Below are 26,784 nucleotides of genomic sequence, written 5' to 3'. Positions count from 1 at the left end.
GGTGGCCTGGATGTGGTGTAGTACGACTGCGGTCAGAATACTAGCAATTCGGCGATTTCTATTCAAATGTATCGTACTTTGATGAGAATATCAGATGGTTAGTTTTCATACCATGTGAATAATAACTGAGTGGAATAAATTCTTAACAACGCTTATAGGCTTGAATTTCTTTTCTTTATATCTTATATATTGTTTGTTGTTAAAACTTTTTCACCAACAAAGTATGTCGTAATTTAACATTAATTATGCTAAGGCTCGCATATATTTTCCATGCACACGCGCTTCAAGTGTGGGTGTGTGGGCTCAGATTAATGCTTCGGTCTGCTCGATTCGATCAATATTGAAATGATGCAAATTGCGAAAACATCTTATTGAGGCCGGAGCCAAAAACAGATGCTTCGATGCACCGATGCAGATGCCCAGATACTGTGTACTCGCCTGAATCTTTAAGCCCTTCCTAAAGCTCATTATGGAAATTACTGAAAGGTGGTCGCCGGTTGAATTTACGGCAAATGGGCCACATTGCAGGAAATGGCAGTCTTAATATTCACACTTTGTTGCCTGAGCAGCTTCCATTCAAAAGCATCTCGGTATTTGGCCATTGTTTCCCTAAATAGAGACTTAATGGGATTTATTTATCAATAAATTATGGAAATTTAAGGGGCTGGCCGGAACACTCTTAAATTGCATTTAATTGTTATTGACTGCTCTGGTACTGTCGAATTGAAAATCGAAAAGCTAGCAAATTCGATTCAGGACAATTCGAGATATTACATCCATTGCGATTTCCCCTACTTTGTGGCCTAATTTTCTCAATTTTTTTTTTAAATCGAGGCTACAATTCGCCAGGAATTAAAGACACATGACCATCGCATGTTACGTAGCACCCCGCAGCCTTTGATGGCTACACTTTTTTGCCTTCGGTTACCCATCGACCATATCGAATGCAAAGTGACAGTTGAGCAAGTTGGCAGCATTTTGTTTCGGTTCTCTGCCAGTCGTGCCCCTGCTAAAATCCCCTTCCACGCCTCTGCTCGCGTTCCGCCGCCCCTTTCGGGCGGGAAAGGTGTCAAAGTGACAAGGCCTTAATACTTTTGCTGTAACAATTTTCCAACGATACGGTTTTGGGTGTCATTTCGTGTTGGTCAGAGGGGTTTTCGTGAGGGGTTCTTCGGCGAGCTTGCGTGCGACATGCACTGACCCCTGCCGCCGCCACCACTGCCCCCAGCCACTTCGGAAGCCCAGCTCCATGCATTCGCCGATCGCATTTCGGACCACATATTGAGCTTATCAAATATTAACACATTTCCAAGCGCTGACATCTGCGGCTCCCACTTCTTGAGACCCCAAAGCCCCCGTAAAAGCCACGTAAGCCCCTCAAAACACAAAAAAAACAAAAAAAAACCCAGCTGCCACGCATGCGCCGGCTTCCGCTGTTACGTGGCATGTCCTGAAGACACCCCCAACCCCCCCTTGATGCCACTTTTGCCCCACCTCTGACATATGAGACATGGACATGTCCCTGTTTCTGTTCCGCTAGATTTTGTATACTTCGAAAATGTATAGAACTTTTTAGACTGTATTGCGTTATTTAAATTGATTTATCTTTAAATTTTGTATACTAATTATGTGGAATAGGATGAAGTGGACTTGCTATTGTCTCTTACAAAATAAACAAGCAAATGAAATGGACGTGCACTAGTTTTTGTTGATTAGGGTACCTCGATATCGGATATTGATTTCGAATTGTTCGCATTTAGCATAAAATGACATTGCGTGCTCGCTTCAAAATCGCTGGAATCACCAAGAAAAGAGGAGGGTTCCTCGCTCGGGGAAGTGGACAAGCTGAACTCTGACAGCCCAGAACAGTAGCATTGCATGTGGGGACGCCGTTGTGGTCGTGGATCGGTATTTGGATGCGAAAGGTGAACAGAATGGGTCCGGGACATGCGCCCATACATCGCAGCAGTTAGTTCGATTCCAGGTTCACGAGGGGAAAAAACACAAAAAATATTATATAAATATACAACTGTATTTCCTATCACTTTGGGGACTCTTAGCATTGGTAAATGTCTGTTGAAAACACCGTGCGACACGTTTTAGGCAAGCTGTGTTTGAAAAATCATTCCAAAAGATTGTATGATTGTCAAAAAGTCGACTTCTTCATTTTTTGTTTAAAAAATATTTGGTATTTTGATCAAAACATTCGAAATATTTACCCAAATATGGAATGTCATACCTCGTTGAGTTTGTTTCTTAAATCCCAATCGAATTGCATTCAAGTTTTGGAATTCTAGGAGGTTTCAATTTTTTGCAAATTTTGATGATGGTACCCCTTACAAAAAATTTGAAAATTTGGCCAAAAATTAATTTTACAAAATCAGTTTAAAAGTGAAAGGGGTTGTTAGTATTGGTTGTTAGGAGTACTAAATGGTACTCCTTTTTGCTCTATGACCATTTTTAGTCAAGTTATAGCCAAAAAAGCCAATTTGAAATTTCATTTTTTTGCCAAAAATATTTTCCCAGATTTTTTGTGAAAAAAATATTTGGTATTTTGATCAAAACATTCGAAATAATAACCCAAATATGGAATGTCATACCTCGTTGAGTTTGTTTCTTAAATCCCAATCGAATTGCATTCAAGTTTTGGAATTCTAGGAGGTTTCAATTTTTTGCAAATTTTGATGATGGTACCCCTTACAAAAAATGCGAAATTGGCCAAAAATTAATTTTACAAAATCAGTTTAAAAGTGAAAGGGGTTGTTAGTATTGGTTGTAAGGAGTACAATGGTACTCCTTTTAGCTCTGTGACCATTTTTAGTCAAGTTATAGCCAAAAAGCCAATTTGAAATTTCATTTTTTGCCAAAAATATTTTCCCAGATTTTTTGTGAAAAAAATATTTGGTATTTTGATCAAAAACATTCGAAATAATTACCCAAATATGGAATGTCATATCTCGTTGAGTTTGTTTCTTAAATCCCAATCGAATTGCATTCAAGTTTTGGAATTCTAGGAGGTTTCAATTTTTTGCAAATTTTGATGATGGTACCCCTTACAAAAAATGCGAAAATTTGGCCAAAAATTAATTTTACAAATCAGTTTAAAAGTGAAAGGGGTTGTTAGTATTGGTTGTAAGGAGTACAAAATGGTACTCCTTTTAGCTCTGTGACCATTTTTAGTCAAGTTATAGCCAAAAAAGCCAATTTGAAATTTCATTTTTTTGCCAAAAATATTTTCCCAGATTTTTTGTGAAAAAAATATTTGGTATTTTGATCAAAACATTCGAAATAATTACCCAAATATGGAATGTCATATCTCGTTGAGTTTGTTTCTTAAATCCCAATCGAATTGCATTCAAGTTTTGGAATTCTAGGAGGTTTCAATTTTTTGCAAATTTGATGATGGTACCCCTTACAAAAAATGCGAAAATTTGGCCAAAAATTAATTTTACAAAATCAGTTTAAAAGTGAAAGGGGTTGTTAGTATTGGTTGTAAGGAGTACAAAATGGTACTCCTTTTAGCTCTGTGACCATTTTTAGTCAAGTTATAGCCAAAAAAGCCAATTTGAAATTTCATTTTTTTGCCAAAAATATTTTCCCAGATTTTTTGTGAAAAAAATATTTGGTATTTTGATCAAAACATTCGAAATAATTACCCAAATATGGAATGTCATATCTCGTTGAGTTTGTTTCTTAAATCCCAATCGAATTGCATTCAAGTTTTGGAATTCTAGGAGGTTTCAATTTTTTGCAAATTTTGATGATGGTACCCCTTACAAAAAATGCGAAAATTTGGCCAAAAATTAATTTTACAAAATCAGTTTAAAAGTGAAAGGGGTTGTTAGTATTGGTTGTAAGGAGTACAAAATGGTACTCCTTTTAGCTCTGTGACCATTTTTAGTCAAGTTATAGCCAAAAAAGCCAATTTGAAATTTCATTTTTTTTGCCAAAAATATTTTCCCAGATTTTTTGTGAAAAAAATATTTGGTATGTTGATCAAAACATTCGAAATAATTACCCAAATATGGAATGTCATATCTCATTGAGTTTGTTTCTTAAATCCCAATCGAATTGCATTCAAGTTTTGGAATTCTAGGAGGTTTCAATTTTTTGCAAATTTTGATGATGGTACCCTTACAAAAATGCGAAAATTTGGCCCAAAATTAATTTTACAAAATCAGTTTAAAAGTGAAAGGGTTGTTAGTATTGGTTGTAAGGAGTACAAAATGGTACTCATTTTAGCTCTGTGACCATTTTTAGTCAAGTTATAGCCAAAAAAGCCAATTTGAAATTTCATTTTTTTGCCAAAAATATTTTCCCAGATTTTTTGTGAAAAAAATATTTGGTATTTTGATCAAAACATTCGAAATAATTACCCAAATATGGAATGTCATATCTCGTTGAGTTTGTTTCTTAAATCCCAATCGAATTGCATTCAAGTTTTGGAATTCTAGGCGGTTTCAATTTTTTTGCAAATTTTGATGATGGTACCCCTTACAAAAATGCGAAAATTTGGCCAAAATTAATTTTTACAAAATCAGTTTAAAAGTGAAAGGGGTTGTTAGTATTGGTTGTAAGGAGTACAAAATGGTACTCCTTTTAGCTCTGTGACCATTTTTAGTAAGTTATAGCCAAAAAGCCAATTTTGAAATTTCATTTTTTTTTGCCAAAATATTTTCCCAGATTTTTTGTGAAAAAATATTTGGTATTTTGATCAAAACATTCGAAATAATTACCCAATATGGAATGTCATATCTCGTTGAGTTTGTTTCTTAAATCCCAATCGAATTGCATTCAGTTTTGGAATTCTAGATGCCATTGTGCAGGATATGTTTGCAAAACAAGTTAAGTTGTATTCAGTATTTCGGCAAGATTAAATCGCTTAACATCAGCTTATGTTTAAATAGAGGCAGCCCTACAATATACACGTACCGAAAGCAAGGTCACAAGCCTCAATGTAAATATCCATGACACCAACCCAGATAGTTTTTAATGTTATTGCCGCGACGGTCACACTGCCAAAATCGCAATTTGAAATACAAATGACGCTTGGCTTCGTTAAAAAGTAAAATACTTACGGTGAATGCAAGCTAATTGTGCATTATTCAAACAACTTCAATCCATCAATTGCATGGAGGGCGCCAAATTAAGCGCAGTTCGGATTGCGGTCCGCGAGGCGCCGTACCGCCAGTTCTTGGGGCGTCGGGAGCCCAGCGTCGTCCAGTTTCCACCATGGAGCGACGGAAAGGTATGTGCCCCACCATTGGCTATGTGCATATCTAACGGTATATGACCGCCATCTCGCTTTGCAGTCGTTAATGGTGGAGCAGAATGAATTCTACTTCGATCACGCCTTTCCCGCGACCATTAGCCAGGATGAGATGTACCAGGCGCTGATCCTGCCGCTGGTGGACAAGCTGCTCGAGGGATTCCAGTGCACCGCACTCGCCTACGGCCAGACGGGAACGGGCAAGAGCTACTCGATGGGCATGACTCCTCGGATAAGGTGGGTTTTTGGTTTAGCATCGGTTGATCCTCGGCACGAGATCACTCAAAAACACAGTGGCATAAACCTTACCCTATGATCTATCGCTTTTAATCCTCTACAGATATGCCCGAGCATCTGGGTATTCTGCCTCGCGCCTGAGCGACATTTTTGAGCGCGTGACGCCCGGCAGGAAAACAACAAGGACGCGATTCAGGTGTACGCCTCCTTCATAGAGATCTACAATGAGAAACCATTCGATCTGCTGGGCTCCACGCCACATATGCCCATGGTGGCGGCGCGTTGCCAGCGATTGCACCTGCCTTCCATTGCACAGCCAGGCGGATCTGAATCAATTTGGAGCTGGGCACTGGCAATCGACGCGTTCGTCCCACCAATATGAATTCCAATAGTTCGCGATCCCATGCCATAGTCACCATTCATGTAAAGAGTAAAACCCATCACTCGCGGATGAATATTGTGGATCTGGCCGGTTCGGAGGGCGTGCGGCGAACTGGGCACGAGGGCGTGGCCAGGCAGGAGGGCGTCAACATCAATCTGGGCCTGTTGAGCATCAACAAGGTTGTGATGTCCATGGCGGCGGGACACACAGTTATACCATACCGCGACAGCGTCCTTACCACAGTTCTGCAGGGTAAGTGCTCCGTTTGGATCGTCCCATGTTCAATTAGTTAATGGAACCATTTGGGTTCAAGCCTTTATTGATTAGCATAGTGACTACTATAAATATTAACTGCAACTTCTTCCCTTTTTAATTCTTTGCAGCGTCGCTAACCGCGCAGTCGTATCTGACCTTTCTGGCCTGCATCAGTCCGCATCGATGCGATCTCAGCGAGACGTTGTCCACCCTGCGTTTTGGCACCAGTGCCAAGAAGCTTCGCCTGAATCCGATGCAAGTGGCGCGCCAGAAGGTGAGCCATCTATATGTAGTTAAAGTCCACACAGTCGAGGATCACCTCGCGTATACGCTGTTTAAAAGTAGCCTCGTTGCCCGCGCCCAGGAAACCAGCTCCATGGAGATCCGTTGTGGCCCCCGCCTCGATGCGCTCGCTGATCGCCTGAAGGTCGGGCACATCCTGACCCTGCATCGTTACAATGGGTAGAACCATCATGGCAAGGAGCAGGCCCACAGCCGCTTTGGTAGCCACCTGTTCATCGAATGCAGGACGGGGAAAAAGTTGCTCCACCCGCTCGCCTAGTCTGTTGCGAACACAACACAATAGTTTAAGCTCTAGGATTCTCATACTTTCACTTACCTAATCAGCTGCTGGCCCAACTCTTCGTAGTAATCGTCGAGCATACTTTCGAGGTGCCGCTGCCGGAATCGCCGCGATGTGCAGGTGAAGAGGAAGTAGGCTAGATCGGTGACCGGCGAGGCATAGCGCATCAGTTGCCAGTCGATCAGGCGCACGTCCTCGAGATCTCCCCGCTCTGCAATCTTGTAGAGAATGTTGTTATTCCAGCAATCGCCGTGGCAGATGACAGCGAAGGGTTCGCAATTGGATCCGCTGACCAAAGGCAGCAGCAGCTCAAAGTACGATCCCCTGGCGAAATACGCCTCCAGACGAACTCTGTATGCATCATCTGCCGGTGCGAGCAGTGCAGATAGGGCGCTTCCCTTCAGATTCTCGAAGTAGACACCCAAGGCATGATCATCGCGTCGCTGCTCAAAGATATCCACCAGCTGCTGCAGTTGTTGCATTCTCTCGGGCAACTGCCGCTTCCCGGCCAATGATATAGCATGTAATTTGGCATAGGTAAGCATAACGCGACGCACATGCTCGACGGGTAGGTCGAGAAAGCGATTGTGCAGTGAGAAGCCGGCACAGGTTAGATCCTCCAGTACGATGCACTCGTTGGGCTCATCCTGGCGAGTTTCCAAAACAGAGCGCGTGCTGCCGGAAACGATCATCTCCGGTTATCTTCCACTTATCCTGCATCAACGCAGTCAGCGGCAGAAAAACCTCATATGCTGCCGTCTCGCGCAGGAAACATGGTCGTGCAAAGAATTGCTTGCGGCGCACGCGATTCTGTGGCGGCAGCTTAACCACCAGGCTGCGTTTCGAATCGGAGGCCGCCTGTAGGCGCCACACCACACCCAAATAGTTGTCGCCCTTGGCACTCGCCCTTTCAAGACGCAGTTCCGGATTGGCGCCCAGCTCGGGCCACATCTGGCTGACCAGTTGGCGAAGGAACTGTGTTACCTGCTCGTTGGGCAGATCTTCTTCTGGCTTGGCTGCGTCCTTTTGTTGCTCTACAGGATTCTCCACCCTGTCTGGGTGCTCTCTATTCACCTTCTCGTTTCGTTCATCTGGTTTGTCTTCATGTGGATCTGGATCTGGAGCTTCTAGATTGCCAGTGAGCTGAATCTCACTCGCTGAGATTTCTGCTATCTTCTCTCTGTCCGCATTCTCTGCCAGCTCATCCTTTGATTTCGCCTCAGGCTCATTATCTCCTTCCAACAACTTATCACCAAATGTTTGATTCAACTGGGGAATACTTTCCTCAAGCTCCTCTATGCCTTTGAGCTCCGGTCTGTCGATTACTTTCGAATCAATCTCTTCGGCTAGTTGTTTTTCAATGTGCTCCACTTCAGCAACTTCCGGTTTGTCCAACTCCGCCACCCATTCATCCCTTTTCACACGACCATCTTCTAAATCCGGTACTTCTTCGCTGTTATTTGAGTCCTCCTCCTTTGGTTTCTCAACATCAATTCGTTTAGGTGACTTCTCGACATCTGGATTACTTTCTGTTGAGTCTGGCGAATTTCCTTGATCGGATGCCACTTCTATAACTTCCCGACTTTGGCGATCTTTCTGTTCATTCTCGCCCTTCTTCGCCTCCTGCGTCTTCTCACTGGGCTGTTCCATGGCACACTACGCCATCGCCGCGAGTGTGGATTGTTTATATAGAGAAACCAAACCATACCGAACCGAACCGAACCCATCCCAACCGCACTGACCGCAAGTCGAACGATGCAGTTACTCGAGTTTCATTCACCCATCTCGCTCTGATTGCAGCAATCGCTGGCCGCACGGACAACACACATCCTCCGCCAAGCGCTATGCACCTCGACGGCCATCAAGCCCAACGCCGCCAATCATAACAGCCTAGTTGTTCCGAACTCCAAATATAGCACGACCAAGCCGCTGAGCGGCGTGCTCCATCGAACTCGCTCCGAACTTGGCATGACGCCCAAAGCCAAGAAAAGGTGAGTAACGCGGAATGGACGCAAAGCGAACATGCTCTAATCCTCCCATATCTTTCTCCGTAGGGCTCGCGAGCTATTGGAGCTGGAGGAGACCACGCTGGAACTCTCGTCCATACACATCACGGACAACAGCCTTAGTCTGTTGGGTTTCCATAGCGGTAGCGATAAGGATAGGCATCTAATGCCTCCTCCAACAGGGCTTGAGACCAGACAAGCCAGCAGCCAGAACTCCACGCTAATGGGCATTGCCGAAGAGGCCGAGCCCAAGGAGTCGTCCAAGGTCCAACAGTCAATTGTTGCCAACACGGTGCCCACAACTGTACGCTGCCAGCTGTTCAACACCACCATCAGTCCCATCAGTCTGCGGGCATCCAACTCTCAGCGAGAACTTAGCGGCATCCAGCCAATGGAGGAGACAATAGTGGCTTCGCCACAGCAGCCATGCCTTCGTCGTTCCATGCGTCTAGCGAATAGCATGCGTTCGCAGAACTACGGCGCCATTCCCAAGGTGACGAATTTGCGGCGCAGCACGCGGCTGGCGGGAATCCGGGAACATGCCACCTCCGTTGTTGTGAAAAACGAGACGGATGCGATACCACGCCCTCGAGGTGCAGTGCAGAAGAAACGTACGCGAAAAGTGAAACCTGCGCCCAAGGCCTGGATGGCCAATAATACTAGATGTTTTCTGGATCTGCTCAACAATGGAAACGTTAAGCAATTGCAGGAGATTCCAGGGATCGGTCCAAAGTCCGCCTTCAGTTTGGCCTTGCACAGGTCAGTCGCCATACGTTCACTTGCGTTTTACCCAATAACCCACCTTAATCCACATTTTTCAGATCCCGCCTGGGTTGCTTCGAGAATCTCTTCCAAGTCAAATCCCTGCCCATTTGGTCGGGAAATAAATGGGAACGATTTTGTCAAATTAACTGTCTCGACACTTGATTCAATTACTAACTAAATAGAATTTCAATTCGAATATATATATATATAACACTCACTATGTTATTTATGTGCCAAATACTTTGATTTGACAACTATAGAAGGAGTAAAAAAAAGGAGCCGGATATCCTAAAACAAACAGTTATATGAATATGTGTAATATTTCTCAAGATGTTTACTTATTTTTTATTTTCGACTATAATTTACTTGATGATAGCTAGACTACCTATTAATAAGCGCTTTGTAAGTCAATATTTAATGGCATTTAATTGATTTAAAGTAAAATATATATTTCATTTTTAAGTCAATAATAACAATAATAATAGGACTCACATATTTAGTTTTTTTTTTAGATATTTTATTCTTGGCATATAATTTTTAGACAATATATATATACATTGATTATTGAAGTCGTTTTATTTGCTTTGGGGTTTTATTTTTTGTTAATTGATTGTTATAAAAGTATTTAAAAAAAAACTAATCAAAAAGAAAATCTTTAAAATAAATGACTTATTAAAAGTGACCAAATAAATAATATTCATTAACTTTTTCAAATTTAACCGCCTTTCAGCGTTGCCAGATTGGGTTGCATGCGGGATTTGATTATTTTTATTCACAACTCCTGGGTAGAGTGTCATTTGTGCTGCTCCAGCAGCTGGTCACACTGCACAGTCGCGCAGTTTGGTTTCTTTGGTGCGAGGAGTCGGTTGGTGTTGTTAATTTTTTTTTTTTAGTTCGCTCCGCTGTTTTGCAGGTGCTACGCGCTTTATGGCCCGCTCTTAATCTTATCGCAAATCAAACCGCGGCCAATGAGCAGCGTAATTGCACTTTTCGGCTAACGGTAACGGCATTTCCGCACTCCGAATTCGAATTCAAACAAATCGCATCGCATTGCATCGAAAAGCCAAACAACAAGAAGTGGCCGCAAAAATGCCCGTGAAAACAGTGAATCGCCAGCAGAGCCAAACGCCCGCCCAACAACTGCAATTGCAGCAGCAGCGGGACGTCGAGAATGGGCTATATCCCACGATTCCGGCCGAGCGACGATCGCCCCCTTCGCGTCCACAAACGCTGCGACAGGACACCATCGATATGGAGGAAATACCGCTCAATCAGACGAACAGCCAAGAGCCCGAGGATCGGCGCAAAATGCACGAGATATTTGACAAGGTACGTAGAACATATAATACTTGCAAATCCCACAGTTTTCCCAGCACAAGTAGGAGCTCATCCCAAGTCTTAGATATTTTATGTTTGTAGAGCCAGCTAACCAAGTAGTAGCCATGGTAACTAGAACTATTAAGGAATTACTGTTTACTTAGCACTATATTCTTAAACTAAATCTGATAGAATTCCGGAAATGTAGGATTAAGGTGAGGGAATAATTAATTTCTAGTAGTTTTCAAGTCATTTTGGAGAGCACATAGTGGTTAACCCATTAGAACCAGCTACCATTAATTATTCCAGTTAAAACTGGCTGGTAAGAAACAGAGGGTTAATGCTGAGATCTTGTGAAATTGCACCATATTAATGCATGGGAAATTGGCGAAAAACAGAAGAACAACTGTAATTAAAACACTCAGCCGGCACTTCGCGGCAGTCACACACACACACAGCCATACGTGCGTGTGAATGGAGTTGCTTGTGCTTGTGGGGTGGGCTGCCCTGTTGCCGTCTTCTTCTCACCCTCGGTGAAAGTTGAGTTCGATGAATCATCTGAGCATCGATCTGCTATGTCGGCGCTCTTCTCTCTTCGCACTCCACCAAAAAAAACCCCACCTTTAACCCTTCAATGGGCCGGCGGGCGAAAGCGACACAATCAGATGCTTTTGTTTGCAAACATGCCAACAGTGGAACAAACTTAAGGTCAAGCGGTTGGGTGTAAAAATCAAACCCTGTATCTTGCGGTGATTAATAAATACGTGAGATTTTAGTGAGTTAAGAATTCGATTATATTGCCTAGAAAATCAACTGCTATATGTATTTATACCACACAATCATAATTCAACTTTTCGGTGTATTTAACCCATCACCGTGTGTCTGTCACTCAACTTTGCACCTTCGCAGAATTTCGTATCACATTTTATGAGCTATTTTCCGCTGCAGTTTGTTTTCTTAACATTGAAAAATCGTGTGTGGTGCAAAAAAAAAAAAATAGGGGCACTACTGCTGGGGGACTGAGTTTTCTTATCGTGACAGAGGGTTGGGGGAAAACAGCAAGAAAAAAAGAAGAAAAAACCGGTTATAAATTATTGTTTGTTCGCTTTGAGTTCTGTCTTTGTTGTTGCTTTATTCTTTGGTGGCGTTAGTCACTTAACCCCCAACTGGCCCACCGTCCCCCGTTGACACCCACCGCCCACCTGTTTGCCCGAGTGTTACCATTATCAATTTAGCAATTTGTGGATTTCAGCTTTTCGATTTCTGCCACTGCGAGTGCCTCGACGTACACATACTCCTCCTTGATTCACCATTTGTTTATAGCCATATAGAGTGTTAAGCGTTCATATCGCGTTCAATGGCCCCGGCAACAGGGGGATTCTATCTACGAATCCATCAGTTGAGGCCGCTTCGATTCCAGTTTAGTTAGCACTCTCTCCTGGTAGATTTGGTCAGATATGCACATACATATGTAGGTATTCTGACCATACGATTAGCATACAAGATGAGCTGCCCATCCAATCCAAGCCCATTCGATGCCGCTGGAAATCGGCATTCCAGACACATTCCTACTCTCTCGGCTGGCAATCTTATCTGAATTCCCTCGCTCCAAACATTCAAGTGGCCAAAATACTCTGTTTGGGTTTCCCGAGCGTTGATTCAATAATCTAGCCATGATATTACAACCAAAATAAAGTACACACCAAATAATAGCAAGCATATAGAGCATATTTTGTCAAAAAAAAAAAAAATAAATAAATAAAAACACCAATTATCCTTTCAACCAACATTATTCATTGCAAAGTTCAACTTGAACTCGAAGGGGACTGTATCATTTTGATATTTTTGAAATATCATGTTTGATATGTCAGAGATAACAGTCTTTCTGATATGGGAAAATACCTGATAGATGACCATTTTCGTTGATATTATTTTCATTGAGCTGTGCCAAAGAGTAAATCTTAAGTTGTCTGTTGGCTAATATAGGAAAGTTTTGGAACTTCAGGTGTTCGAATGCTTTTACAATTAACTATTTCCGAAAACCATATTTTCAACAAACTGACCAAGTGGCTTTTGTGTGTTCCGAATCATAAAGCCAGCAAATGCAATGACCAACAACACTTGACGACTATGACTAAGTCCCAATCCCCGCGAGACTCCATAACCACTGGCAGCTTATCGCCTGGTTATCCAACTTTTTGGTTGTTTTTTCCCCTGTTCTGTTCTTTTTTAAAAACACCTAAAGGTGTAATATATTAGTTTACGACTGGAAAGGAGGCTACATATGTACACGTACATGTGCACCTATCTAATTACCTATAGTATATGCCATTGTGAATCTAACTTTTAAGTGCGAGCATTGACTTTTCGCTTGTTTTTCTTTGTTATCCCAGTTTGCAGTTATTTACTTAACTATAACTGAAATGTGATGAACGTATCCATAGAGTGAGCTGATGATGTGCCATTGTTTGTATTCCGATTAAGTTCTGGAAACCCATTTGTTTAGACTAGAGTTTTGTGAATATTTCCAGTACCAGATACCTTTGAATTACATTTATAAATAGACCTATAATGGTGACAAATTCGAAAAAGGCAGACGGCTAAATAATAAAAAATAAACCATACTTAAAACGGTTAGTGCAGAGCTTATCTATGACAAATGTTTTTTATGATCGAGAACCGGGAACAAAAATCGGTAAGACAGTAACATCCAATTGAGAATTTCGAACTTCTGAAAGGAATAGATCCTTTTGTAGTTATCAGTGGGTATTGACCTTTCGCAAAAACCATCAGTTGCGTTTAGTTAACTATAACTTTGTAGGCCTTTGTGCAACTTCAAGTGACATTGTTTCGATTTGTTTTCGATTAGCCCCGTTTTGGATTTCTAGTTTCTCGTCTCGATCTGTGGCATTCATTCCTGCCCATTTATGGCCACTTTTTTGGCCCGACAGCATTCGCGGCTGTGTTGCAAGTGCTGCTGCTGGTGAAGCAATCAAAAAGGGGAAAAATCACTCAACAAACATATTAATATGTGGGGACTTGTTTATTTGTGAACTCATGCCGCTACGCTATGATTTGGAATAGTTCTTCGGGTGGATGGGATTCATTCAGAGTCCAAGGGAAGGTCAAAGAACGTGGAATTTTGGCTCTTGGGAGCGAGGCAACTGGTGGCCTGCTGCTCCTCCTCTTCCACATCCACAGCATCGTGCCAAGCCTGAGAATCCGGCAACTCCTGCTCCTTCTGATCCGTCAGCTGGAGCAGACGCATCTGCAATCGCTCTTGCTCTTGCAGCTGAACGACTGGACGCCTTGGAGCAGCCACTTCGCGGATCAGCGATGGCATGGCGGTCGGCCAGTTCGGCGGCAGAGTTAAGCCAGTTGTCCTGCCCTGCCGCTCCAGGCGCTGCAACTGGCGGCGCTCCATGGCCACCAGTTCCCGCTTGGCCCGAGCCCGCACCTGGTCGTCGCTGGTCGTGGTGCAGAGACTCAGGACCGCAAAGATGCCGGCCATGCCCAGGTAGAGAACCAGTACGGTCATAATGCCGGATGATTCCTGCATCGGCTCTTCCTCCGCCTCGACGTCGCATATGGGCGTCGGTGTCCAGCCAAGCCAAGAGGTCACGTGGCGGGTCATCTCCATCAGTTGCGACATCGTTCTCGGTTGAATCTTGAGGCGAAGATACAAATAAACTGATAAGTATAGTTTATACTAAATAATTATATCATTAACCGATGTCACTAGAGTATAGAGTAGATGGCAAATGGTAGTTTCTTTACTTCCTTCTAGAGATGAGTCAGTAGTCTAGTTCTAAGAGGTAGGAGGGATGCTGATATGTACCCAATTGTAATCGGTGTTTCCAAGATGTTGTTTTTTTCTGGATTCGGTGCGGGTCTGTCCGACCACCCGGAATTTCAGCTGGGAACTGAGAGTTTGAATCCCTAATATTTTCAAGCCCCCATGACGCTTTAGTATATGGCCTACTGAGTAGTAAATGTTGACTTACCAAGTTCATAGGTGTGAGCTTAACCACGATGACTAACCAACCAACTATATATGCCTCTCACACAGCACGACTCTGACAGAGATGGGCTGATCAACACGCACGAGCTGAAGGAACTGATCTCGGATGGCTATTGCCGGGACATTCCGCCTACATCGCCGACCAGATCCTGAAGCGCAGCGACCAGGACAACGACGGCCACCTGGACTTCGAGGAGTTCTATGCGATGTCCCTGCGCCACAAGTGGATGGTGCGCAACATGCTGACCCGCTACTGTCGCTACGTTGTGCCGCCACCGAAGCCCTTGGAGGGCGATGAGCCCGACGGTGCCTATGAGAAGCAAATGTCCATCTGCCCGCCGCCGCTCACCATGGTGCTCTTCTCGATCATCGAGATCATCATGTTCCTCGTGGACGTCATACATTTCCAGTGAGTAGTGATGGTACAATTGGTTGCATATGATAATACCTATTAACTATTAATGTGCTATGTTCAGGGACGATCCCAACTACCAGGATCGCATAGGCGAGAGCACAAGTGGACCGGCGGCCACCTTGTTCATCTACAATCCGTACAAGCGCTATGAGGGATGGCGCTTTGTTAGCTACATGTTCGTCCACGTGGGCATCATGCATCTGATGATGAACCTGATTATCCAGATCTTTCTGGGAATCGCCCTGGAGCTGGTGCATCACTGGTGGCGCGTGGGTCTGGTCTACTTGGCTGGCGTGCTAGCCGGTTCCATGGGCACCTCGCTCACCAGTCCTCGCATCTTTCTGGCGGGCGCATCGGGTGGAGTATACGCACTGATCACAGCGCACATTGCCACGATAATAATGGTAAGTCGTTGATATTTTTGATACTATTTGATATTCCATCATTACCTTCTGGTTGCCAAATAGAACTACTCGGAGATGGAGTACGCCATTGTCCAGCTGCTGGCCTTCCTGGTCTTCTGCTTCACCGACTTGGGTACCTCGGTGTACCGCCACTTGACCGACCAGCACGATCAGATTGGCTATGTGGCGCATTTGTCCGGTGCCGTGGCCGGTTTGCTGGTGGGGATCGGTGTGCTGCGCAATTTGGAGGTGCGGCGCTGGGAGCGCATCCTCTGGTGGGTCGCCGTCATCGTTTACTTTGCCCTCATGACCACTGGCATCATCATACACGTGTTTGTTCCCGACTACTTCCCAAAACAGGAGTACAACTAGCCCTACCCATAGCTCTAGCTCTAGCCCTAGCCCTAGCCCTAGACCATGTCCAAAGTGCACTTCGATATTGAGCCGAGGTTGCAGTACGCACAGTACTAACTATAGGATTCCCGACCATGTGCCTATGCCAGCTGCAAACATAATTTATTTTCTTACACCTTGCCATGTCAGCTTCATCCCAATCCGAACGTGGTGCACGCATGTCGTACGTATTTTTATATATTTATATACATACATATATGTATTCTCGATCCACATGACGCGACGCAACGAAATGTCAACGGAGAACAAAACTCAGCTGCATTTGTATTATACATTTCGTCGACATTTTTTTTTCAAGAATAACAAGAGATATCTTTAAACAAAGTGTTCTGTATATTTTTGGAGATTTATTATTAAGATCTTATATTTAAATGCAATAAAAACAATGTCTTTGTACGAAGATGATGGGTTGTTTTGCGTATGAATTATATTTTTTAATTGTGTCATTCATGTTCAATTGTAATGAGTACAACTTCGCAGGGCCAGCAGGACCAACAGAACTTACACGCAATCTTACATAAGTACTATAATTTTATAGTGAAATTTATAGTTCACTTCCCAAAACAATGATTTAAGTCGATTTAGTACGCCCCAGCAATTAACCCATTTATTTATTGTGTTTACATGTTTTTTGTTTTATGTTCATTACAAGCTGATTATATCGTCCACAGCTTGTGACAAAGAAACGTATGGAATGTCGTTCAAGAAAATGGTTGAGAGTGTGTTTAAATGTGGTGTGGTGTTTGGGAGTGATGCTTCTCGAAAAGACTCAGTCTTGGCATTCTCTGCTACTGGGAGGGCTTAAATATGAGCTAACTTATGGCATCTAGGAATTGTTTGTCGGCTTTGGAGGCTTGAGGAAGGTAACCATGGTGCTGTTGAACATGTGCACCTTGACAAACGTAACAAAAGTTGTTGGTGCCACATCGCGCAGAATCATCAGCAGGCGCTTGCGGGCAGAAAGGTCACGCATTCGGTGTGATCAGTTTCGGTGCAATAGTCGTCGGGAGCACAATAATTTAGGTCATCGTCATCCGGAACTCCCGGTACAGGGCGCTGCACGGGGATCACATCCTTCTTACTTCCCTTGTACAGCTCTCCCGTTGCACTTAACAGCTGGGTAACCAATCCAGGCGGAACACGCGAAGCTGTAAGGCATTTTCGCAAACGGCACGCATCACGGAATAGATCACGTTGGCCGAATTTTGAATACACTTTGGGACCAGCAGCAGGTCCGTAACAGAGGTGCACATTCCAATCAACGAGGTTAGAAGGTCATCCACCTCGACGTTCACCAGCTCCAGTTGGTTTACCGTACCACCACTGGCTACACCACACATAATGTGGTACAGCGGAAAAGTGGTATTGACCATGTGCTTGTTTTCTAGGCGGAGTCTGCGTAGAGCCTTTAGATAGGGCAGCACTTTCTGGCCAAATTCCTTGGTATTCATGCCCTGGCATGAAGACAACACTAGCACCTTCAGTTTTAATAGTTTCTTCAAGAAAGCGAAAGTCCTGCGAGCCTATATAATTCACTCCACGAATATTCAACTCGGTTAGATGTATCAGGTTGCCCAGAGAGTCTAGTGATTCCACTTTGCTTCTGTGGTCCGTCATTAGGATTTCGAGCACGCGAAGCTCAGCGCATTTCTGTTCCAGGTTGGAAAAACTATAAGTTGGACTGCAGCAGATTGCCCTTAGCTCCAGCAGATGGGGCAAGTCACGAAAGATCGCATACAGGAACTGGTCATCTACTGGACAAGTGCGAAGAACGCGCAATGATTTCAGGACGCTAAGGTCGAGATTAGCGAGAATATCCGGACTCGGCAAAAATGTGCCCAGCATGTCCAGTTCGCGAGTGTCATTCTTTGCGAGTTCACGGATAAAGCACGGCCAGTTGTTGATATGGGTGTGGCGTAGAGTGACTGTGCGCCACACACTCCTATCCTGACTGATCATGGACCAAGTTTTGCAAACCTGCGCCATATTTACACGTTCCTGTATGGTATGGGATGGGATTACGAACTTTAACTTTACGATGACCTAGACATTTTACCTTCATCGACATGATTTTCATAACGGCCATCACTATCTGGCATCCGACGTGGGGAATCGGTCAGGCTCTGCACCAAATTGGAGCTAACATTGTCCTTTGAGATCGTTTTCAGGCCAGTCAAATTGGTCTGTTTTGGAATCCTGATAATTTGGGGAAATACATATAAATAACTGTGGGTTTCGTAGGTCTTTGCATTGGTCTTGGAACTAAACCGACTCACACTTTCATATTGCAAACCAATCGGATCGGTTTTGATGGCTACAAGCCTTGCGCCCTCCAATTACAACAACCTCTTGTTCCTTGTAGCGGTCTGCTGCTCCACGATTTCTAACTGCTTTTTCTCCGCCTGTGGAACGATATTTCATCTTCCACGGTGACTTCTATCATACTGAAGTCACTGTCGTCATCATCTTCATCACGATGACGATCATTGCCTGCAGCCTTTTCCAACCATCTCTTTTGGCAATCCCTTCTCATAGATACACTTCTGCAAAAGGATATTAAGCCTTTGAATCTCCAATAGCATTTCGTAAATTACCTTGCACAACTTAGGTCCAGACGGATGAACCGTAGCCGTGCAGTTCGCACAAGGCTTTGACTTCTTAGGGGCTGCTTTTTGCGTGAGCTCTGGACATGAAAATACAGACTATATAGAGATCGAAATGTGTATATATATACAATATATCTACCTGCGCCTGCGAATGTTGGAATTACCAATCGGTGAACTGCACGAGCTGCTGTTGGTGTAGTTGGATGCATCAGCCCGAGAATTCCCCTTCACCGCCATGGTGGAGGTCCAGCCCCTCACTCGGTGGACTTGCCCCTTTGGGCACCTTGGGCTTCGACACCCGCTTTCCAGTGACCGCCAAGGTAGGCGTCTGGGCATAACGCTGGACGGATTGGCCAATCCTTCCTTGCCCTCTACCACCGCCTCTTCCTTTGCCACCGTCTTATCCTTCACCACCGGGACATGCTCTATCTCCGCCACCTTTGGGCTGGGTTACCATTGGTGCGAGTCCTTGGATTTCCAGAGCTGGGTATAAAGAGATCTCGTTCGACGCCTGTTTGCTTTAAGGCGTGCGTAATAACTTTAAAAGAGGTGTCGGTGGATGTTTCTTTCCCATCGGCCAGCGGCGTATGGCTACTGAAGCGCATGGAACGACGCGATTGCATCGGAGGCGAATCATGGGTGGACATGGAACGTTTCATGATGCGAGCGGACATAGCGTCCTTAGTTTCTATAAGAGATTTGTGCGAGGTATCCTGTTTATTAACTTCAACCTAAGGGGAACGAAACAAGTGGAAGATAAGGTCAATGGTTAGTAAGTCTGCGATATTTCCGACTCTTGGCATAAGATTTTTTTAGGGTCTCCACCTGATTGTTTAAGTCTGATGGTTGCATGTTGGTTGCTGTTGTACTGGTACTGGATGTGGTTGCAGTACCAATTGCATTTGGATTGTTATTTGTGTTCAAAGGTTTTTAATGGCTTCATCCAATTCCCCCCGGTGGCGTCGAGTTGCGATGTCATTATCGGCGTTGTTAGAGACTGCTGCTGCTGCTGCTCCTGCTGCTGCTGCTGCTGCTGCTGCTCCATAGACTGATTAGTGATATGAGCCGGCTTTGCTGAACCTGCTGCTGTCTCCTCTTGCGGTTCCACTCTCGGAAAAAACCTTTAGCCACTCCATGGCAGTACACCTGACTTGGCCGTCGACTATGACGTCGTGTGGCAGATTGTGTATTGTTTGGTTGAGAATTTGAGATAAGCACAGATACGATTTCGTGTTGAGAAATACAATAATACAGAACAAACAAAACGCTGGTCCGCGCTCTAACGGACACACAAAAAACAAACATAGTCCTCTGTATACCAGTTACCAAGTTTGGATTGGAATTGGAATAAACCTAGGGCATTAGCCAATAAACAATTAATGGGGATCTAGGAAACCTTAAGCTCTTTGGATGTATGGAAATTTCCGTCCCAAGATTATTTACAATATTTTTATGTTTACTTCGATGGGGCAATTTGAGTATAAGTTTATATGAGTTATAAGTTTATAGTATAAGTTTATACTCAAATTACTTTGATTCATTATGTGTAATATGTGTAATTATGTGTAATATATGCCGACCGAAAGGGAGATTCAAATTAGCCCATTTGTGGATTGGACATGAGTATACAGAGAGGTATGTTCTATATAAGCTTGAACAAACAGCAGCAGGCCAGCTCGTCTCCTGGACAGCACCGTCATCCCCTCTACTCACACGGATTTTTATCCGAGTTACTTTCGATGTTGGATACGGGCGTTAGCTTTGGGAATTCCCCAGTCCATCCCATCAGACCTAAATCGCACGGTTCAAGATAGCGCCTGTTGCGCATATACTGACGCATATACGGTGGAGGTGGGCTACGGCGTCGGCGGCGTACATCATATTTGATGTCATTTGATGTCCTCAAAGTCTTAATCATAGTACCTAAGTGGGTTTATATGAGATGTGTTAGAATACGCTACAGATGCTGGTTCAATTATTTATTTTATTTAATGCTTACTTTTTTATCCTGCTCAGTGTTCGAGTCTTTGAAGCTAGAGCTATCCCGATGAGCAGAAAGATTCGCGTTTGTGGCATTGGCATTGGCATTGGACACCGGCAAGGTCGCCGTCAATAATGTTGCGTCCTACGCCGGCACTCTGTTTACCGATGGAACCTTTTCCATCTATAGCACCCATAGCACCTTTTCCATCTATAGCATCTTTTCCATCTATAGCATCTTTTCCATCTATAGCACCTTTTCCATCGTTAGCACCTATAGCACCTTTTCCCATCTATAGCACCTTTAGCGCCAATAGCACCTATAGCACCTATAGCACCGCCTGTGCTATTGACACCCGGGAACTACGTCCTGCAGCTGTAGATGATCCGACTAAGGAATCAACGTTACCATTATCATCAGAATCCGACGATGAATTGGTAGGCGCTGGTAGAGTACTCAGCTAAGGGCTTCTTGTTACGCGGCTTTGAAGGCCCAGGATGTCCATGACGCTCTGGAATGGATGTGCATAAATCAAGCTAAGTTTCTGCCTATATGTTGTACGTTTTCTCATAAAACAGTAATAGAAGCGATAGGCAAACAATTCAATGGAATATCGGCTGTCAAAATATTGACCTTGAAGACCTGGGTTGTCACCTTTTCCAGTAGCGACGTTTTATTGCTGAGTCATTTTATTTCAGAAGTATGCGATGTAAAGTCTACTCACCAGAATTAGCCCTTTTTGATACTTTACTGTAAGCAAATTCTGAAAAAAAGTTTTTTGCTCTATATTCTCCTCCTTCCATATAAAACAGTAATTTTGGCTATCGAAAATATTACTTAGCAACTTTTCGAGAAAGACAAGAGTTGTCAGGCCTGCTGTTTAGAAATTAGCTTTACAACAAGCGAACGCCGATTACAAATGTTAAAAAAACTAAATATGTTTTTCCTATTCGGACAACACAAGCATTTGGTTTCGCACAAGGAGCTAACACTGTATTTTACGCATTTGTGTTCGTTTGCCGGTAAATCTGCACACAACTCACACACACACACACGTATATAAATTTATACAAATGTCAGGGTTGTTGCTTCGCGGTTTGTTTTCGTTACGATTCTGCTTTGATCGCCGAAGCTCACACACGAAAAAACTGAATAGCGGGTTCTTGCACTTTCGCCTTCACAAATTACACAGTTTTCCTTTTAAGTTCAATTTACTAGAAATCTTTCGGAACGTTTCGCTTTGTCACTGTGTTTATCAGCCTATGCATTGCCGCCTCTTCGGTGTATCGCGAACTTGCGGAAGTGTGTGTGGATGCGACGCTTATTAAATCTGCAGCGGATTGTTCACTTAACCGTGCCTAAATCGTGTCGAACTCAACAATTTTGTTTCAATTTTTAAGCTTACCTTTGAAAAAGAAATAAAAAGTTCACTTAAAAAGACACTGACTGAACACGACTTTCGGAAATATGAATTTAACTCACAAGCGACTTAACTTGTCAACTTCCATTCACACAATTATTCGGTTAGATGGAAAATCTCGAAATGATTATTCAATACTATCGAATAAGTTTTGGGATTTTCCTAACACATTTAAATACTAAGTATTAAGCACACGATATGTTTTAAAACATACCGACATATACCTTCACTGAGATCACAGATTTTATCAAACGAATGTCTAAACGTATTTTATTTTTCTCAACACTTGTTGTATACTAAAAGTAACGTTTATCGAAATTGCCATTTCTGGTGCCACCTAACGGTTTTTCCATCGCACAGTTTCGTTCCATGTGCTGTCATCGATAGTCCAACAAAAAAAAATCGCGTGCAATCATCCCTGGCGACACAACTGGTTGTACAATGTACATATGTATATAGCGATATTACATACACCTATATACTGCCAGCTCTGCACGTGAAATTCGAGGGCGGCTGTAGTAATCTGTGATCAATTCAAGTGAGTCAAGCGCTAAAGCAAGTACCATCTTGCCATACAATACCATCTCTTTATCCCTATGTGTTCACAGACATGTCCAAGGCCAAGGGTAAGAAGAAGGAGCGTTTTGATGACGACGAGGAGCAGCTGGAGAAAGTGCAGGAGAAGAAGCTACCGACGAGCAAGAAGGGCGGTAAGAAGGGAAAGCGAGGAGGTGGCGGCGCCGACTCCAGCGACGAGGATGTCACGCCCAAGAATCGGGACAACGAGGATCTGGAGAGCATAGCCTCGTCGAATCAGAGCAAACAGCAGTCTGCCGGCAAAAAGCAGGCCAAGAAGGGTAAAAAGGGCAAGAGGAATGATGACTGGAGCGACGAGGATGAGAAGCCAGAGAAGAGTTTGCCTGCCAACGACCTGGACGATGAAGATGACGATGAGGCGCCTCTGGCATCCAAGCCAGCTGCCAAAAAGCCACAGCCCAGCAAAAAAAACAAAAGAACAAGAAGAAGAACGACGATTTCTCGGACGAAGATAAACCGGAGCTGGACTTGGACGACCAGGACACTGAGGACGAAGTGGAAGTGGTTGCTGCCAAGCCAGCCTCCAAGAAGTCCAAGAAGAAGCAGCAGGCTCAGCAAAAGAACAAGTTCGCCATGAGTGATGATGAGGAGGATGAGGTCGCCGAAGATCTGCCAAATGAGCGAAGAGGAGGAGGGGGAACAGGTGTCCAACAAGGCGGCCAAGGAGTCAAAGAAGGAACAGCAGAAACAGCCCGAAAAGGAAGTGGATGAGCAGGAAGTGGCGCAAGTCCTTAGCGAAAAAGTGGCGAAAGTGAGTCTCAAGGAAAAGACACCTGAGCTCGTACCCAAGGTCGAGCCCCCGAGCCCGAACCCGAGCCCGAGTCTGAACCCCAACCCGCCGAGGAAGGCGAAGCCGAGGCAGATCCCAAGTTCGAGGAGAGCAAAGAAACCAAGGAGAAGAAACTCACTCACAAGGAGAAAAAGAAGCAAAAGAAGCAGCAGGAGTACGAACGCCAAATGGAGCTGATGACGAAGAAGGGTGGTGCCGGTCACTCGGACTTGGACAACAATTTCACCATGTCGCAGGTGCAGAAGAGCGCAGGTCAAAAGGCGGCTCTGGAGCAAGCCGTGGACATCAAGATCGAGAATTTCACCATCTCAGCCAAGGGTGAGTCATTGCTACAACTTTTCGTTGTGCATTATCAATTTTAAACCCGAACATTTTTTTTTTTTAGGTAATCTATTTGTGAACGCCAACCTATTGATTGCACATGGACGCCGTTATGGTTTGGTGGGTCCCAACGGGCACGGCAAGACCACCCTGCTCCGGCATATTGCCACCCGTGCCTTTGCCATACCGCCCAATATCGATGTGCTGCTTTGCGAACAGGAAGTCGTAGCTACCGATAAAACGGCCATCAATACAATCCTGGAAGCGGATGTGCGTCGCACAGAGATGCTAAAGAAGGCCGATGAACTGGAGAAACAGTTTGTCGGTGGCGATTTGACTGTGCAGGAGGAGCTAAACGACACCTTCGCGGAACTGAAAGCCATTGGAGCCTACTCGGCGGAAGCCAGGGCACGCAGAATCCTTGCCGGTTTGGGTTTCAGCAAAGAGATGCAGGACAGGCCGACGAACAAATTCTCCGGAGGCTGGCGCATGAGAGTGTCCCTAGCAAGAGCTCTCTACCTGGAGCCCACGTTGCTTATGCTCGACGAACCGACCAATCATTTGGATCTTAATGCTGTCATTTGGCTGGACAACTATCTGCAGGGCTGGAAGAAGACCCTGTTGATCGTGTCCCACGACCAGAGTTTCTTGGACAACGTCTGCAACGAGATCATACATTTGGATCAGAAGAAACTGCAATACTACAAGGGCAACTATTCCATGTTCAAGAAGATGTATGTCCAGAAACGCCGCGAGATGATCAAGGAGTACGAGAAGCAGGAGAAGCGCCTGCGCGAGCTGAAGGCCCACGGTCAGTCGAAGAAGGCAGCGGAAAAGAAGCAAAAGGAATCGCTCACACGCAAGCAGGAGAAGAACAAGTCCAAGCAGCAGAAACAGGACGAGGATGAGGGACCGCAGGAGCTGCTGGCCAGGCCCAAGGAATACATTGTCAAGTTCCGCTTCCCGGAGCCATCGCAGCTCCAGCCACCCATTCTGGGTGTCCACAATGTCACCTTCGCCTTTCCAAGCCAGAAACCGCTGTTCATCAAGGTTGACTTTGGCATTGATCTAACTAGTCGAGTGGCCATCGTGGGACCCAATGGTGTGGGCAAATCAACCTTCCTGAAGCTGCTGCTCGGTGAATTGGAACCGCAGGAGGGTGAGCAGCGCAAGAATCACCGACTTCATGTGGGCCGCTTTGATCAGCACTCAGGTGAACATCTCACGGCAGAGGAATCGGCTGCGGAGTACCTGCAGCGTCTGTTCAATCTGCCTCACGAAAAGGCGCGCAAGGCATTGGGTTCCTTTGGTTTGGTCAGTCATGCACACACCATCAAGATGAAGGATCTTTCCGGTGGTCAGAAAGCCCGTGTGGCCCTCGCTGAGCTTTGCTTGAGTGCGCCGGATGTACTAATTCTCGATGAGCCTACGAACAATCTGGACATCGAGAGTATCGACGCCTTGGCGGAGGCAATCAACGAGTACGAGGGTGGCGTGATCATCGTCTCCCACGACGAGCGTTTGATCCGTGAAACAGGTTGCACTCTCTACGTGATTGAGGATCAGACGATCAACGAGATTGTTGGAGAGTTCGATGACTACAGAAAGGAGGTTCTCGATTCGCTCGGCGAGGTGGTCAACAATCCTAGCGTGGTGGCCAATGCGGCTGTGCTGCAATAACCCTCAAGTTGCATACGGACTTGGAGTCCATGCAACTGGTCATCACTCGTCATCCCGGCTCGCCCTATGTTAATTGTTCAACTGTTGAATTGATTATCTGCTAGTTAGCCTTTTTATACCAACATATATACAATAAAATTGTGAAAGTAAATGTTATTACACAAGAGCGGTTAAGAATGTGTTGTTTATATTATTGATCTAATAAGAAAACAGGAATTATGAGAGTATTTTGTTGTAGAACATACTGGTAGTAGCACCGTAAATTGTAAACAATGTAAATATGTAGATGCTTTATATTTAAAGTTTATGCCAGCTCTGGGTGTTCTCCAAGAAAATGAGAAAAACATTAGAGTGTATAATATTAATTCTTAGATATAATTGTGACATCCTAGCCGCTGCGATAGAAGGCCTTGACATTGTTAATCAGGTGGCTCAACCCATTATAGCCATCCTTATCGAAGTCGATGTTCTCGCCGCCAAACTCAATGACCTGCAAGTGAATAGTGGGCAAATGGTTTGGGATCATATACATGACTCCATGGATTGAGTGCACCCACCTCTTTGGCCCTGAGGGTGTCCGCGCCATGGGGCACTCCAATGACCTCCACCCAGGCTCCTTCGGCGGCGCCAGTTCTCCCGGCAGATTGATCTTCAGCTTGTGGTTGTCCGTGGAACTGGCCAACAAAGTGGATCCCGCGACGCTTTCAACGCGAACCATTATGCTCACGGTTTGGCCGGAAAACTGCTTCAGCATGCCGCCGTTGATAATCGAGCGTGGATCAAAGGCATCCATAAATAACTTCTCAGTTAATTAACGTTCAACAAACAGCCTATTTCGGCAGAAAATGAAATGCCGTCAACGAGAAAGAGCGCCAATACAGCTATCAAGTATGATAATCGATAATATTATTGCATTACGTCTCATATCGATATTATTCGAATTTTGTTGCAAAAATATTTATGGATTTATTGAAACGTCAAAAGTTATTACTTTCCCACAGTAAGAATCTAATAACTTTTTATATGTATAATAATAAAAAAACCAATTGTGTTCTATTTAAACAGTGATTTGCTGTGTGTTATCTGGTTACTAAATATAATAATCCAAATGTTTAATGCAATACGAAATATAACTCTTTTTTATAACATCAATGTATAATGCGATATTTAAAAAAGTATCCGGAGTTGCGATATATACTGAAAATTTACTTCACACCTAATAGATTACATGTATTACAACAATGTTATCGACTAGCAACAAGATGTTCGAGTTTTCTCTGATACTTCGTCCGGTGTGAACGTGCGAATTTTAGTACGACAA

General features: G+C 44.2%; 1 protein-coding gene and 6 pseudogenes across 1 annotated transcript; 3 read left to right on the top strand and 4 right to left on the bottom strand.

Annotated features, from left to right (window-relative positions):
- The first annotated feature begins 5,131 nt into the window (after positions 1–5,131).
- On the top strand, positions 5,132–9,708 carry LOC117149054 (annotated as a pseudogene).
- On the bottom strand, positions 6,190–8,422 carry LOC117149053 (annotated as a pseudogene).
- A 626-nt stretch (positions 9,709–10,334) lies between the features above and the next one.
- On the top strand, positions 10,335–16,468 carry LOC117149049 (annotated as a pseudogene).
- Positions 13,839–14,758, bottom strand: LOC117149050. Its single transcript, XM_033316715.1, has 2 exons — positions 14,653–14,758; positions 13,839–14,481 (listed from the first exon to the last, which is right to left on the bottom strand). The coding sequence occupies exon 2, from the start codon at positions 14,464–14,466 to the stop codon at positions 13,918–13,920; it is 549 nt and encodes a 182-aa protein (XP_033172606.1). The 5' UTR covers positions 14,467–14,481; positions 14,653–14,758; the 3' UTR covers positions 13,839–13,917.
- A 234-nt stretch (positions 16,469–16,702) lies between the features above and the next one.
- Positions 16,703–21,146, bottom strand: LOC117149051 (annotated as a pseudogene).
- A 1,356-nt stretch (positions 21,147–22,502) lies between these two features.
- On the top strand, positions 22,503–25,593 carry LOC117149055 (annotated as a pseudogene).
- A 258-nt stretch (positions 25,594–25,851) lies between these two features.
- On the bottom strand, positions 25,852–26,256 carry LOC117149052 (annotated as a pseudogene).
- Positions 26,257–26,784: the final 528 nt, after the last annotated feature.

The sequence above is a fragment of the Drosophila mauritiana genome, unplaced genomic scaffold (genome assembly GCF_004382145.1).
Source record: "Drosophila mauritiana strain mau12 unplaced genomic scaffold, ASM438214v1 U_122, whole genome shotgun sequence".
NCBI lineage: Eukaryota > Metazoa > Arthropoda > Insecta > Diptera > Drosophilidae > Drosophila > Drosophila mauritiana.
The sequence above is the reverse complement of the archived record's forward strand: the minus strand, read 5'-3'. Positions and strand labels throughout refer to the sequence as shown.